Source organism: Anabrus simplex, chromosome 5 (assembly GCF_040414725.1).
Source record: "Anabrus simplex isolate iqAnaSimp1 chromosome 5, ASM4041472v1, whole genome shotgun sequence".
In the NCBI taxonomy this organism is placed as follows: Eukaryota; Metazoa; Arthropoda; class Insecta; order Orthoptera; family Tettigoniidae; genus Anabrus; species Anabrus simplex.
The window spans coordinates 186517292-186533124 of NC_090269.1; the positions used below are offsets into that span (position 1 = coordinate 186517292).

The 15833-nt window shown below is 39.3% G+C and overlaps 1 protein-coding gene across 5 annotated transcripts in view; it reads right to left on the reverse strand.

Annotated features, from left to right (window-relative positions):
* D12 (YEATS domain containing 2 homolog D12) overlaps nucleotides 1-15833 on the reverse strand; it is a 278841-nt gene that overhangs the window by 216631 nt on the left and 46377 nt on the right. For 4 of the 5 annotated variants that reach the window (XM_067148415.2, XM_067148416.2, XM_068227589.1 and 1 more), the window contains exons 3-4: nucleotides 7756-7934; nucleotides 2536-2846 (exon numbers count right to left, since the gene is read on the reverse strand). In XM_067148415.2, coding sequence (XP_067004516.2) covers nucleotides 2536-2846; nucleotides 7756-7934 — 490 coding nt within the window. The remainder of the gene's footprint in view (nucleotides 1-2535; nucleotides 2847-7755; nucleotides 7935-15833) is intronic. The other variant, XM_067148417.2, reaches the window with a different exon arrangement.

Below are 15833 nucleotides of genomic sequence, written 5' to 3' on the forward strand. Positions count from 1 at the left end.
TTAACAATAACATTACATTGAGCATTGTTTGTTGTGATGTTATTTGTCTCTTATGCTGCCTCTCAACTCCAATAGATGCGATTACTGCTGTGTACCGAGTATAATATCCTGACTGAATATTGGCAGGAAATAGCCGGGGAGTTAGAAAACTTTCTTCTTTAGCATGCCATTCCTCTGGTTCTTATATTTTCTGATACAGCAAGTATGCAACACACTGGTTCTTCATAGTATTCCAGTTATTCGATCCCTACTCTGACGCGCTGTTTTGAATGAGCAGTGTTCATACTTATGGCAGAGGCTGACTTAGCAGCAGCAGCAGCAGCAGCAGCAGCAGTAGTACGGCCTGGTCTAGAATAACTATTTAGGCCTATTCCAAATCATAGCACCACAATTCACTAAATAACACAAAATTCAAGTCTGAAAAAGCCATTTCTTAAGAAAAACTTCTTCCTCTTCACTTTTATTAAATTCTCATTCATTGTTTTCCAAATTATCAGTGAAGAGGGGGTTTCTCCTCTGGCTTGGAGGAAAAATTTGCCTCCAAGTCAGACAGATTTTTCCACTGCCAGTGTAGTGAATTGATATTTTCCGACTCATCGGGTATTCCTAGGAAACAGATTAGTAAAAGGGCATAGTTTTTGCCCTGGGAGTCTCCACTATTCGATCCTCTCCCCGCGGAAAAAGACGAAGAGTTTAAATAACTAGAAAGTCCCATTGAAAAAGTCAAGAGGAAGATAGGGAAGATCTCATTGCTTGGTAAGCAAGATATAGCAGTTATCCTGGATTCAGGAGGTCAAACGGACTGTATTGCGATTGACCTATCTAAGGCATTTGATAGGATAGATCATGGGAGACTACTGGCAAAAATGAGTGCAATTGGACTGGACAAAAGGGTGACTGAATGGGTGGCTATTTTTCTAGAAAACAGAACTCAAGAGAATTAGAGTAGGCGTACGTAGCTTTGTCTGACCCTTTAATAATTAAAAGGGGAATTCCTCAAAGCAATTATATTGGACCTTTATGTTTCCTTATGCATATAATAATGATATGAGTAAAGAAGTAGAATCAGAGATAAGGCTTTCTGAAGATGATTTTATTCTGTATAGCATAGTATATAAGTTACTAGATTGTGAGCAACTGCAAAATTACCTCAATAATGTTGCGAGATGGACAGGTTTTTTTTTTCTAATGGCTTTATGTCACACCGACACAGATAGGTCTTATGGTGACGATGGGATAGGAAAGGCCTAGGAGTTGGAAGAAAGCGGCTGTGGCCTTAATTAATACAGCCCGAGCATTTGCCAGGTGTGAAAATGGGAAACCACGGAAAACCATCTTCAGGGTTGCCGACAGTGGGATTCAAACCCACTATCTCCCGGATGCAAGCTCACGGCCGTGTGCCCCTAACAGCATGGCCAACTCGCTAGTTGCTTTACGTCGCACCGACACAGATAGGTCTTATGGCGACGATGGGACAGGGAAGGGCTAGGAGTGGAAGGAAGCAGTCGTGGCCTTAATTAAGGTACAGCCCCGGCATTTGCCTGGTGTAAAAATGGGAAACCACGGAAAACCATCTTCAGGGCTGCCGACAGTGGGGTTCGAACCTACTATCTCCCGAATACTGGATACTGGCCGCACTTAAGCGACTGCAGCTATCGCCCGGTGAGATGGACAGTAGGCAATGGTATGATATGATGATAAACAGGGTTAAAAGTAGGTAAAGTCATCTCAGTTTTAATTACTGCATTGATGAGGTGGAAGTTCCTTACAGTGATCAATGTTAAGTACCCAGGTGTTAATATAAGGAGAGATCTTCATTGAGGTAATCACATACATGGGATTGTAAATAAAGGGTACAGATCTTTGCACATGGTTATGAGAGTACTTAGGAGTTTCAGTAAGGATGTAAAGGAGAGGGCATATAAGTCTCTGATAAGACCCCAACTAGAGTATGGTTCCAGTGTATGGGACCCTCACCACGATTACTTGATTCAAGAACTTGAAAAAATCCTAAGAAAAGCAGCTTGATTTGTTCTGGGTGATTTCCGACAAAAGAGTAGCGTTACAAAAATATTGCTATGTTTGGGCTGGGAAGATTTGGGAGAAAGGAGACGAGCTGCTTGACTAAGCGGTATTTTCCAAGCTGTCAGTGGAGAGATGGCATGGAATGACTTTTGTAAATGAATAAGTTTCAGTGGTGTCTTTAAAAGTAGGAAAGTTCACAATATAAAGATAAAGTTGAAATTCAAAAGGACAAATTGGGGCAAATATTTGTTTATAGGAAGGGGATTTAGGACTTATAATAGTTTAGCAAGGGAGATGTTCAATAAATTTCCAATTTCTTTGCAATCATTTAAGAAAAGGCCAGGAAAACAAATAGGAAATCTGCCACCTGGGTGACTACCCTAAATGCAGATCAGTATTTATTGATTGATTGATTGATTGATTGATTGATTGATTGATTGATTGATTGATTGATTGATTGATTGATTGATTGATTGATTGATTGATTGATTGATTGATTGAAGTACCAACCTCTTTTTCACCTTTAGCTGAATACCCCTCGGTTCCTTGACTTCCACTCTGTTTGTACTGCTACTGCTCTTAGGAGGAATGTACCGTGGCACTTTGGAGATTGTTTCAGGAGGCTTCTCCTTCTCTACAGCCACCTCTCCAGCAGCTTTAACCATGTCTGCAGATGGATCCTGACTGTGGTTTGCAGCTGGTCTCCAACGAGACTGGCGAGGCTCCAGTGTTTCCACTGTATGGAGACGAGGTTCTTTGCCCAGTAGTTTCTTGATAGCGGGATGGATCCGTTTTGGTTGCTCACTGCTCTGCGATGAGGGCTAAAATAAAAACCACCACCAGATCAATATACAACATTTGAGAGTGGTACATTTAAAAAACACAGAGAGAGAGAGAGAGAGAGAGAGAGCGAGCGAGAGATGCCAACCATTACGAATTTTCTGTACTTTCTCACATATACTAGAACATGTATGTGACAGGTACACTACAGCAGCAATGTGAGCATGCTCTCAATTACTAGTGAAAATGTGAGGTTTCTGTTTAAGGGCTTGTACTATGACAATCAGATAAATACATTTTAAATTTCTGTGGCAGACTGCGCATTTATCCAGAAGTTGGGTTGAAAAAATGTACTACAAATTTCATTTATACGCAATCTGGAGGAATACTCTTTAGTTTAGCTATACCGAAAATGGAGCAGCAGTTGAAACTCTTTATCTGGGATTCTGCTCGTACCTGGGGCTGGGCTGTAAGAATCAAGATGGCTCCACATTGTATGATGGTTTGATGAATGTGCACCTGCATGATGCTATATGAAAAATAAATTGTTATAATGTAGAGAGAGAAGAGAGTGTGGAAAATCCATAATGCCTTCTGTCCAGCTATCACAGATTTTTAACGACTTTCCAAGCCAACAAGTTGTTCCCAGTAACTCGATGACTTACACGCAAGTGCTATGTTATTGAGCTTGCTTGGTAGCCATGCTTGTTACAGCATCATACCTTGACGGTGCCACATCTTGATTTGCCGGTTTGAGTCTCAAAAGTCAAATTTCTTTTTGCCATCTAACTGTTTGCCGACAGGTATACAACAAGTAGTGTATGGCCTACATGTCAAAGCCTGGGTTCAATTCCAAACCCCTCCGCAGCGATTATATGGTGACGCCGTTTATGGTGATTCGTACGTCAAATTGGGACATTAAGAAGGTTATATATATTGATGATTCCAATATAACTGGCCCATTATTGGAAATTATACATTTTCCAGCTAACTCATTCTTGGTTTGCGAGTGCTTCACCCCAGTGTGCCTGGGCTTAACAGTTGGTAAATAGCACAACTACCAAGACGCATGATTAGTGCACATAGTGGAGGCCATTGCACAGGCAACTTGGAGCATCGGGCAGTGCCAGAGTACTGTGAGAGACTTTGTCTCTTTTACAAAAGCTGACTCCTCCATCAGATTATAAAGATTTCAATTCTCGCAGGGAATTTGAAATATTTGTCCTGAATTAAGTTCATAATTCCAATATAATTGGTCTGTTATTGGAAATGATATTTCATAACAACTTACTACTAAGTATTTACTGTACTCTAAAGTATGACAAACACATGCCAATTACTACTCTAACATCGTATTAGAAAAATAAAATAAATTTTCAACAATAAATTGAATAATTAATAATAAAACTGATGTCCTGCACTACATGCATGCCAGCCTATGAGTGACACCCAGTATTCTCAATTTTACATTTTACAATTTATAGCACTGATGAGATAAACTTTTCTTTCTTTCGCTAAATTTCACTACACTTTCAGTAACCTTACTGCCAATACAATAAAAACATGACTACATCCTCCGCATAAGAATGCCATAGTTAAAATCCGTTGGTTGTACACAAGTAAACATTTACGAAGATCATTCCTTAAGTCATGGTAATCATAGTATATCTTGCGATAATACAACAACACGGGAATTCCACGAAGCATTGAACCAGTAAGGCAGTGTGTATCTGAATGATAACATAAAATAAGGTTCCGGTACAGGAGGCAAAGGTTGAAATGAAACACACGCATTGGAACTCTGTGTAAATTTATTGTGCACTAGTACAAATGGAACAGAAATGAATCAAAGTCAAACTCAACGACTGTCCTTCAAACTAGTCCTCCAATTCATCCATACAGCACTGCCAACGATGGAGAAGGCGTTGAATGCCGTGATGATATCAACCCTGTTAGCAAAGCACCTCCCATGCAATGGTTTGTTCAGTAGTGCAATGTGGTCAAAGTCGCAAGGACTGAGGTCTGGTGAGTAGAGTGTGTCGGGTCGAATTTCCCACCCTCACCACTGTAAAAAATTCTTGATGATGTCTGCAGTGTGGGCTGTAGCGTTATCATGGAGTATGACTGCATTATCCAGCAGTGCCAGACATTAGCACCGAAGTGTACATCGCAGATGGTTCAGCAGAAAGTTGCGGTAGTACTGGACATTGGATGGTATGGCCCTCCCTAACAGGGCAACACTCCAGAATACCGTGGCTGTCATACGCCAAAATGAGCATGACCTTCATGGGTGATGGATTCTGTCGCACCTTGTGTCATCATGGTGAACCTGGATAACACCATTCTGCTGACTGTGTCTTCAATTCTGGTTCATACGCTCATGCCTAGGTTTCATCAATCACAATAATGCGATTGAGCATGTCATTTCCTTCCCGCTCAAATTGCTCCAGGCTGATACAGCTGGTCGCATATCACGTACACTTCTGCACCTCTGGTAAACTGATACTGATGTGGTACCCATTCTGAACAATTCTTGTGCACCTTCAAGTCCTGTCCTCGACATATCCGTCCATGTCATTAATTCCTGCACAGTCCAATGTCAGTCTTCTGTTAATGTACAATTACAGCCACCGACATGTCAGTACAGGTAGACAAGTGCTGCCCACTTTGCAACGAGTCTGACGTTGCTGTGCGTCCATGTCCCAGCATTTGCCTGGTGTGAAAATGGGAAACCACGGAAAACCATCTTCAGGACTGCCGACAGTAGGGTTCAAACTCACTATCTCCCGGATGCAAGCACACAGCTGTGTGTCCCTAACCGCATGACTAACTCGCCCGGTGCTTTGGTTTTCCTGTTCATTTTGCCTGTTTAAGTCATTTCTACATCCTCATGGTAAGCTGATAACACAGTTACAGCTTTCCTATCCATCCAGTGAAAAGCCATCCGATTATGTGAATACCTAACGAGAATTTCGTCTTTCTCCAGTTTGTTTGTTTTACAATCAACTGGCATGTTTTCTTGAGTAACCCTAACAGTACCTATAGCATTCATTTTACTCTCCACTAGCCTCATGAAAAGGGGAGGTGAGGTATACTAATTATCTACAAAAACAGTAGGTCACACGAGGTCCATAACTACAGCTTCACTTATTGGTGATTCAGTCGTAGTTCCGTGTGCTTTCTTCCCAGCATAGACATCGAACTCCATGCAGTACCCACTAACAGATTCACAGATTTTGTAAATCTTGATACCAAAATGAGTTCTCTTTTGAGGGTTGAACTGAATATAATAAAGATGGCCTCTTACAATGCTTCCATCTATTGCTATATTTTTCTGAGGATAACATGTGGCCCTGAAATGTTGCTGGAGGTGACTGACGACTGGCTGGAGTTCAGATAATCTGTTAGTAGGATCACGTTTAAATCAGTACATTGAAAGAATTCTGAAAGGAGAAAAGAAGTGCTGAATGGCATAACATCAGATAAGAAAGGAGTGGAAACTGATTTTCGAACCGACAAATAAGATTGAAAAGTGGGTTTTCTAACTTGCCCCAACAGAATACAGAAGAGCAAAACACCCCTGAATTCCATGTGAAGTTGTAGGAAACCATTTACTTTTGTTTTGGTATTTGAATTGCTACTGTAATAGTGGGTGGCATACTTGTCTGTTTCGTTCACTGTATATCAAACTGTGCGGGTTCCTGCCAGAGTTGCTCGAGTAACATTGGAGCTACACCACTAGTCCCAGAAAATTAATTTCTTTGTGGTTTGTTGCCCTTTACCCCCATTTCCACTGTTCATTTGTCCTCTTTTTAGCACTACTAGCACCCAATACTGCAACATTTTAGTCATTGCTATCACTATCAGAATTTTCTGATTCCTGTCACTTTTCTTGGATCTGCCACTGACACTAAATAAATCCATCAATCTGAAGTTTTTGACTCACTTTCATTATCACTTCTGTTCAGAATATCCACACTATTACCGCTAGCTAACAACTGGCTTCAACGCGCCATACTACTCATCTAATCACTTTTGATGGAGAAACACACGATGGGGAATGACTTTCAAAAGTCGATTATAATGCAAACTGGTTGAGATAATCGAATGCAAACCCATTGTGAGAAAGAGCAACTCTCTATCTTTCCAATGTTGTATAACATGTCAGTGCCATCTCTCAGTGAAACAACTGAAATATGTGCGCAAAGCTACTCGAGCTTGGTGCCATGACTGCAAGCCTTCAAGTTACAATATGTTCTGTGAACAATAGCACGGCTGGGAGCCGTGAGTATAGACCTGTGTTAATGTCCCCATCTGGCAGGCGAATCACCGTCAACAGTGTCACATTCCTTCACTCCATGTAAACACTGCGGAGAGGTTTGGCGTTGAATCCAGGCTTTTGGAAAGCAATCTAGTGATTAGAAATTGTATACAATCTGTCTTTCCCTGCCGGCCAACATTCTGATGGTGAAAATTTTTCGACCAATGGTACTCGAACCAGCTAACCATGCTGTCAGACCATACACTGTAGACTTGACACCTCAAAGATCATAGTCACTAGGCGGGCTAAAATTAACAATAAGAAAATAATACTGCAATGGAAGCATTATCCTCTTAGCTGTATATGGAACTATATTTCACATCCAATCACTCGATAAGGCATGAAATTGAGTGTCTTGTCTTTTCGTGTTGTCAAGTGCCAAACAATGAACTGTCAATAATGCACCTCGAAATGTTCTTGCTGTTTACTAATACATGAGCAACAATATTCAGATAATCATGTTGTCATGTGTCAACAGAGGGTAGATATGGGTTTAGGGCCCTGAAAACCTGCGACAATATTTTATATGGTCAATAAGGAAAAAAATATTGAACTACTTAATAAACTGCGTGTAAATTTTGAAGATGGAGAAAATCAACAATAGTCAACAAACACAACTGAAACAATACCTCTGCCTGTTTACTGCGATAATATGATGATATAACAACATATCGGAGCAGATGGAGTGTCTTCTGGGCAGCATACAGACGTTCCTGAATCTCTTTCACTTCCTTTTCTTTACTGGAGAGCTCTTGGTCAAATTCATGAATAATAATAGCAGATACTTTCTGTGACAATCCAGCTTTTGCTAGAACAGAACAGAGAATGATCTCATACTACATTATTTTGAAAACTACTTCATTAAATCATCATGTACTTTTCAATAAAGTGTACAGCACAAGATCACTTAATTATTTGCACTTTACCCCCAAAAGCAACATATTTTCATAAACTTTGCTCACATGTCTTATGGCTTGCCCCATGTACAACATCTCTTGTAGATACCAAATTGATGAACTGACATCACGTATAAAACCCACTGATTGAGGCTTTTAAAATTGGGAAAGTAGATTTTTTCATTTCCAGTTGACTTAATAGGTCAGTCAAAATCAACACAAAAAATTGCTAAATTTGCAAAACATGATGTATCTCTGATTTTTTAGTATGGTGTTTGGACCCATTAGGGCTATGTATGCCCAAGTTCGCAACTCTCAGAAAGTTGTAGAAAAATTTTTACACACGAAAAACCGCGACATTCTTGGACTTGTTTCAGATTCTGCTCTGTATCTCCTAATCCATGCATTTTTCGTTGAAAGCTACTCTATACGTTTTTTAATAGCATTAAATTTGTTACATATTTAGCCCAACCGGAGCTCTGTAGGTCAACTGGTTACCGAATTACGGCACTTTGAAAATAGGCTAGTTTTTCCAATTGAAAATTTTAGTTTTAGACCTTCTTTGGACCAAAATGGCACTGCAACCATTGATCCTACGAGTAGAACTCCCAGAATATAATTTGTAGGCAATTTCATTAGCTTTCAAATTAAGCGCAGAGCGGGGTCTGTAAGCCTCGTAGTTCTATCGAAATCTCAAAAAAAAAAAACATATAAGATAAAATTACATTTTTCCAGAAATGTACCTACCCACCTTTTTGTTGCATGAAATGAGATTTAAACATGCAAAACGTGTTATGATCATATAGGAGGTATGTAAGTTGAATAAATTGTAGGTAGGTATAGTACGCGCACTTTTTCTTGAGCCCTAGTTCCCATTCGTTACTATGGAGATCCGGGCTCAAGATAAAGTGCGCGTATAGTACCAATATTATTAGTCAACAAGCTAATGCGTGCAAAATATTGTAGAGTGGCAAGCGCCCTTGCCCTTGAGGATTGTAGCAGTTCTTTGTTGTGCGTAGGCAAGTGTTCCTTGGTTCCCCTCTTCCAATCCTCTCTCACATCGTAGGGGCCAGCTCAAGGCCTCTGTCTTCACCCCCTCTTTCACGCCACACTATCCGGTTTCTTATCTCCGAGCTCACAGTACAGTTTTTGTTTCTCCTGTGAGTAGCTTCATATTTCAATTTGTATGATTGTGTTCAATTTATTTGTGAATTTTTTCTTTACAGACTTTTAGAACAATAATAAAATCTATATATATAAAATAAGAGTTTTGTCTGTACATTGCTCAGAATTTGAAAAGAACGGTATTTCTGTATCGGTCATGTCCACAGTAACAAGAAAATGCATTTTTTACTTTTCCGTAATGTCTGTCTGTCTGTCTGTCTGTCTGTCTGTCTGTCTGTCTGTCTGTCTGTCTGTCTGTCTGTCTGTCTGTCTGTCTGTACACGCATCAACAGAAAACGGCTGAAGAGAATTTAATGAAAATCGGTATGTAATGTCGGGTGATGAACCACTGCAATCTAGGCTACAAATTATTTTATTCACGTTGAGTGAAATGGTAGTTTAGGGGAAGGCCAGAAATGTAATTCTCAAATAAGTTATTTCTGTTATTAGTGGTCGTATCGACATATACTACATAACTAACATAACTTTAGTTATGTCGTAAGTTAGTAGTAGTAGTAATGTAAGAAGTTATTAAATTTTCGATCACTTATGTCTTATACATTGTTACCGTACCGCATATAATCAGAGATATTCATGAATTTGGATTTTTGTTATTAAGTCCATATCAGTGCCGAGTCACAAGAAAATGGGTAAACAGAATTTAGTGAAAATCGATATGTAAAGTCTGAGAATAAGGAACTACAGTCTACGATATAAATAATTTTGTAAGACACCCTAATATCACAGAGTCGAATGAAAACTAATGTGAAGGCCTGCAATATAGAAAGCTCATAAACTTTATCAACAATAACATTACATTGACCATTGTTTGTTGTGATGTGCTTTTTGTCTTCTGTTTCTCTCATCCCCGATAGATAGGATTACTGCAGCGTACCGAGGTTTTTTTAATTTGCTTGACGTCGCACCGACACAGGTAGGTCTTATGGCGACGATGGGATAGGAAATGAATAGTGGTGTGAAGGAAGCTTCCTGGCTTTATGGTACAGCCTGTGTGACTGGTGTGAAAATGGGAAACCACGGAATACCATCTTCAGGGTTGCCGGCAGTGGGGTTCAAATCCACTATCTCCCGGATGCAAGCTCACAGCTGCGCGCCCCTAACCACATGGGCAACTCGCCTGGTCGTACCGACTGTAACAGCCTGCCTGTATATTGGCGGGAAGTAGCTGGGGAGTAAGATAACTTTCTTCTTTAGCATGCCATTCCTCTGGTTCATACATTTTCTGATATATCTGGTACGTAGCACACTGGTTCATCAAAGTATTCGAGCTATTCAATCCCTACTCTGAGGCACTGATTGGAACGAGTAGTGTGCATATTTAACGGAATAATGGCAGAGGAGTGTTCACGGCAGTCTGCGACCTGGTTATTCCAGCTCTGGAACTTTGGACTCTTAGATCGGCACCATAGTACTGTTTGTTGAAAGTGAGAAAGTGTGCAGTTTTTCATTTGATCGAGTATTTTATATGATAATATTGCTTTCAATTGCTACATTCCTACTGACGTTTTTGTAATGACCTATGTTGAATTCAGTTAGGAAAACCACCAAGTCAGTCTTTCTGAGAATCCCGTTGCGAAGCACGGGTACATCAGCTAGTGTTAAATAAATTACATAAAAATAAAATAAAAACAAAACACTTGAATAGATGTCTGGAATGAGGGCGAATGTTACCAAAAATGCAAAATTGTATTTTTCATTTTTAATGAAAATTTATCATCATCATCATCATCATCATCATCATCATCATCATCATCATCATCGGTGAGTTTTCCCTGTACCTATCAAATTGTTTTTTTGTTTGTTTGAAATAAGGGTGCATGTTTAAAAAAGTAAATAAAAATAATCATCTTCTTATAAATAAAGTTGTTCGTGTCTGTTTGTCTGTTTGTTCCACCATCACGTCGAAACGGCTGGATAGATCTCAACCAAACTTCATATTTAGAGTATACTCACCCCGGGGAAGGTTTCGATATTCATATAATTTTAAAATCTTTGAAAAGACGGGGTTTTATAGGAAAACCACAACGGTTTTATTTTCTCTTATACTATTATAGGCAAAATAACGAATTTGTCGTATAAGGACGAGACAAAACTCAATTTAATCCTCTTGACGCACAGAACAAAACTCGGTAAGCCCTATGGGCCCGAAAACCTTGTTTTAAGGCCCTAAATCCAACCGTTTCGGAGATACTGGCACCACACAACCCCTGCTCTAGGAATCGGATAAAGAAATGAACTGCCGTAACCAGGATTCTAGAGCAATGAGATTATGTATGTACGTTTGGACATAGCTGCCAACCAAAATTGGTACAAATAAGACTTAATATCTGGAAAAAAATATACTGTTGTGTAAGGTACTCATAGGACTCCTTTGGGCGGGGATGGAAAGGGGGTGAAGTACGAGTATAAAAATATTACTATATATAGAAATGTAAGTGTGTGTGTAAATGACACATCTCCTCCTAAACCACTGGAGCAATTTCAACCAAACTTGGTACACGTATTACTTACTATCGGGAGACGATCACTGTGGGGGGTAAGCCATCCCTAGCGCCCGTAAGGGAGAGGGTCAGGGGGAGGGGTAGTTACAATAATAATCGAGAATAGTGTCGAATTCATAGTTTTTGGGGTCGCTGAGTTGAAAAGTAATACTCTAGAATTTTTTAAAGTCCAACCCCCTTTTAGGTGGGGAGCAAAGGGGGTTGAGATATAGAAATAATTAAAAACAGTTTCGAATCCATAGATTTCAGGGTCTCTGAGATGAATAGTATTACTCCGGATTTTTTGCAAGTCCAAGTGGGGAGCGAAGGGGGTGAGATATAAAATTAATCGAAAAACTACATATAAAAATATTATCTTCTTCTTACTATATATAAAAATTGATGTATGTGTGTGCGTGGGTGTGTGGGTGTGTAAATGACACATCTCCTCCTAAACCACTGGAGCAATTTCACCAAACTTGGTACACTTATCAATTAGTATCAGGAGACAAACTGCATGAGGGTAAGACACCCCTAGCACCCTTATGGGCAGGGGGCGAGAGGGGTGGTATAAAAATAATCTAGAATATTATCGAATCTATAGTTTTCGTGGTAGCTGAAATAATTAGTGACACTCCGAATTTTTTTAAATTCATCTTCAGCCCCCTTTGGGGTGTGGGTGAGGGAGAGTGAGATATAAAAATAATCGAAAACAGTGTCGAATCTACAGTTTTCTGGGTCACGGAGATAAATGGTGACAATCCAGATTTTATATCTCTTAGTGGTGGAGGGCGGGAGGGGGACAGTCTCATTGACAGTAGAAATCCTGTACATCGTATCTATAGTGCGACGGCTAAATACATATAGTTATCACTTATTAATTTTTGACAGGATCAAATACTTCCCAGTCGATTCGAGCTTCCATAAGGATGAAGTTTTACTCGAAAACTAAATAATCTAAAACTTGAAATCAAACACATCTAAATAATTTTAAAACTACATAATAGATCATAACATATCAATCTGCAAGTCAAAAAGGAATTCTATAAAAATTCACATCGCACATAACTAACTGGTAATGCAAATCTTAAAGGTAAATATTCAGAAACTATCCAGGCAACGCCAGGTACTACAGCTAGTTGTGAAATATTCTGGTACACCCAACTTTAAAACGCTCTCCTGAAAAGTAGTGGAAAACAACTTACGCCGTTTTTCAGACACCCATTCATTTGTCAGATACCTAATAATAGTAATAATAATGTTTTTCATGTTGTGAACAGATTCCAACAATGTCAGTGACTACAGGCTCGTATCTTATATGTTGGTGTCCACTTGAGGACAAATCAGTGGCAATTGTTAAAAAACGTGGTATCCACTCATTAGTTGCCATCAGTGTAAAATGTGGTCTCTAGGAAAATGCTCAGTTTTTGGAGAAACTAAATGAAGTCGGTGTTCAGGATGCCTACAGGAAGAGGAAGAAATAATAATAATAATAATAATAATAATAATAATAATAATAATAATAATAATAATAATAATAATAATAATTGTTGCGGGGATACCCATGGACCAGCAGAGGTGAAAGAAGGTGCCGGGGTGAATGGGTCTAACTACAAAATCAAAGTTAATCTAAAACTGTAACAAAGGTTATTTCTTTTTCTCTTTAAAAAAAAAAAAACAAGTAACAATGTAACAGGTACCAGTAGCAATAAACAAGTCTTAGGATAGATAAGATTGGTGGTATAAACAGATCTTGGGCTTCAAGCCCTCACTTCACAATTCCTGAGCTACATGCTCAACTTTACAAAGATCACAACTTTACTTAAGAGCAGAAATCCCCTAATACGTGGAGCACTTGCTCCAGCAATTACAATATCTGGCCTCCCAGAGGCACTTTTACAACACTAGAAAAAGAGCTAACGTGCTCTCAGTTCTCTAGCCTACTCAAGCAATATCAGAAAATTACAATTACTTGCCATCAAGGCACAACTTACAAAATTTGAAACAGGGGTATCTAGTACCCAACCTATTGGGCCGTAGTAGAAAAGAACAGGTTAAGTAAATGCCCCAAAACACAAATAGAATGGAGGCGTGTATCTGCACTCCAAGATATGAAGTCTGAAAACCTAAGGGGCACTAGGCCGATGAAACAGGGGCTATTCCCAAACTATGGAGGTGACTCGTATAAGAATAATTTAAGACATTTCGGAAAGGAAGAAAACCAGTTACAAAACGTAGTCACCTCAAACCAATATGAAGGGGAGCTCGAGAGGGTACGTCACTCTCTATCCCCGAATTACAGTTGGAGATTTTATGAAATTTTTCCATTAGCCGACAGAACTTACATTTTAGAGAAGTTGGTTACATAGTTAAGTTTTCAGACCTTTCCCTCAGGTTAAACTGCGGAGCTAGCAGAAAAGTAAGATGTTAGATGGCTATTACCTTGTTGAAGAACTGCTGCCTGATGAAAGAGGCGCCTCCCGCCTCCTGCTTGACACACACACTAAGTTAGATGACGATCAATTGGCCAAGAGACGTGAAAATCCGCAGTTCATAAACGCTCGGGGAAAGTTCGAGACCTTTCATGAATAATCAAGACACACCCACAGGGTTTTATTGGTCAAATTTAAAAGTGACACTCAGAATCGAAGAAGAAATGCGGGATTGGTTGGAAATTAAGTTACAAAAATTAGGGATTGGCTGGATTCAAAACTGGTGGAAAGAAAAGATCAATATTGCCAACCCAAAAATGAATGAACGAAATTTAGTAAAAAAAAAACTTATGGATACAAAACTTCTTCAAATCAAGGTTCTTCCATTTCGCACCAGGGTGCATGATCATAGTTTATGAGCAATGACTTCTGTTGAAGAAAGTTCAAACTTCTTGATAAAGGGCTAACAAAACAATTAGAAATTCACACAGTACTGGAAACTTCACAATAACAAATTTACGTCAAATTAATGTAGTGACATCTTCTGAGTAAAAGTTTAAGAAGGACTTGTTTCAAGTTCACTGTTCCTCCCGTAGAGAAGTTCTATTAGGTGCAGCATTTAAATGGGCGGGGTTGGGGTGTACCTCCCGGTACAATAATAATAATAATAATAATAATAATAATAATAATAATAATAATAATAATAATAATAATAATAATAATTGTACCGGGTGGTACACCTCCACACCGCTAATTCAAACTTTGCGCCAGTTGAAACTCCTCTACTGGAGGAAGTCTGAACTTTATCTACAATGTTAATTCTCAAGTTTCTCAGAAGATGTCCCTACTTGTAAATTTTGAAGTTTCTGAACTGGGTCGTTTTCGATGTAATTTTGTTTTGCCTGTAGTAAGAAGCATGGACATTCTCTTCCAGATGGCACTACTGAAGGACTACAATTATGCACCCTAGTGCGAAGTGGAAGAACTGTGTTTTTGGAGAAATTTTGGGTTTATAAGTTTGTTTTTTGTTAAATTTCTTTCAGTCATTGTTTAAGTTGGCAATATTAACCCTTTCTTTCCGCCAGTTTTGAATTTAACCAATAAGGAATTTCTGTAATTAATTTTCCACCAATAATGTGTTTCTTCTTCATCTAGTGTAGGGGTTTTCGTTGTTAGCCAATGAAATGATTGTGGGCGGGTGTTCTCATTCCTGAAACACCTCGAACTTTCCACGAGGGTATATAAACTGCTGATTTTCGGGTCTCCGCGGCACTTCAGTAACATCTATCTTTGTGTAAATTATGTAGCAGGGGGCGGGAAGCACCTCTTTCTTCGGGCAGCAGTTCAACCACCAGATAATGGCCTTTTAGTAACTTCTTTTCTTGCTAGCTCAGCAGTTTAACTCTCGGGGCCGGTCCGAAGCCTTTGACCATGTAACTTTCCTCTAAAATGTAAAGAAACTTGGTATCAATTCTATCTTTTTAAACTACAATTTGGGATAGAGAGTGCTTAACCCTCTCGAGCTCCCACTCATTTTGCTTTGTGCAGCATCAGCGGAAATTGTGTTTGACGCATCGACCATCATCACAGTCCCCCAAGAGAATATGCTCTCGAATAACAAAAACAAGGTTTGTCTCAATGAGCATCTCTGTTCTGCTTTTGTTCTCGAGGGGATTGAGACAAAATATCAAAAGAGGATGCAGACCGCAATATC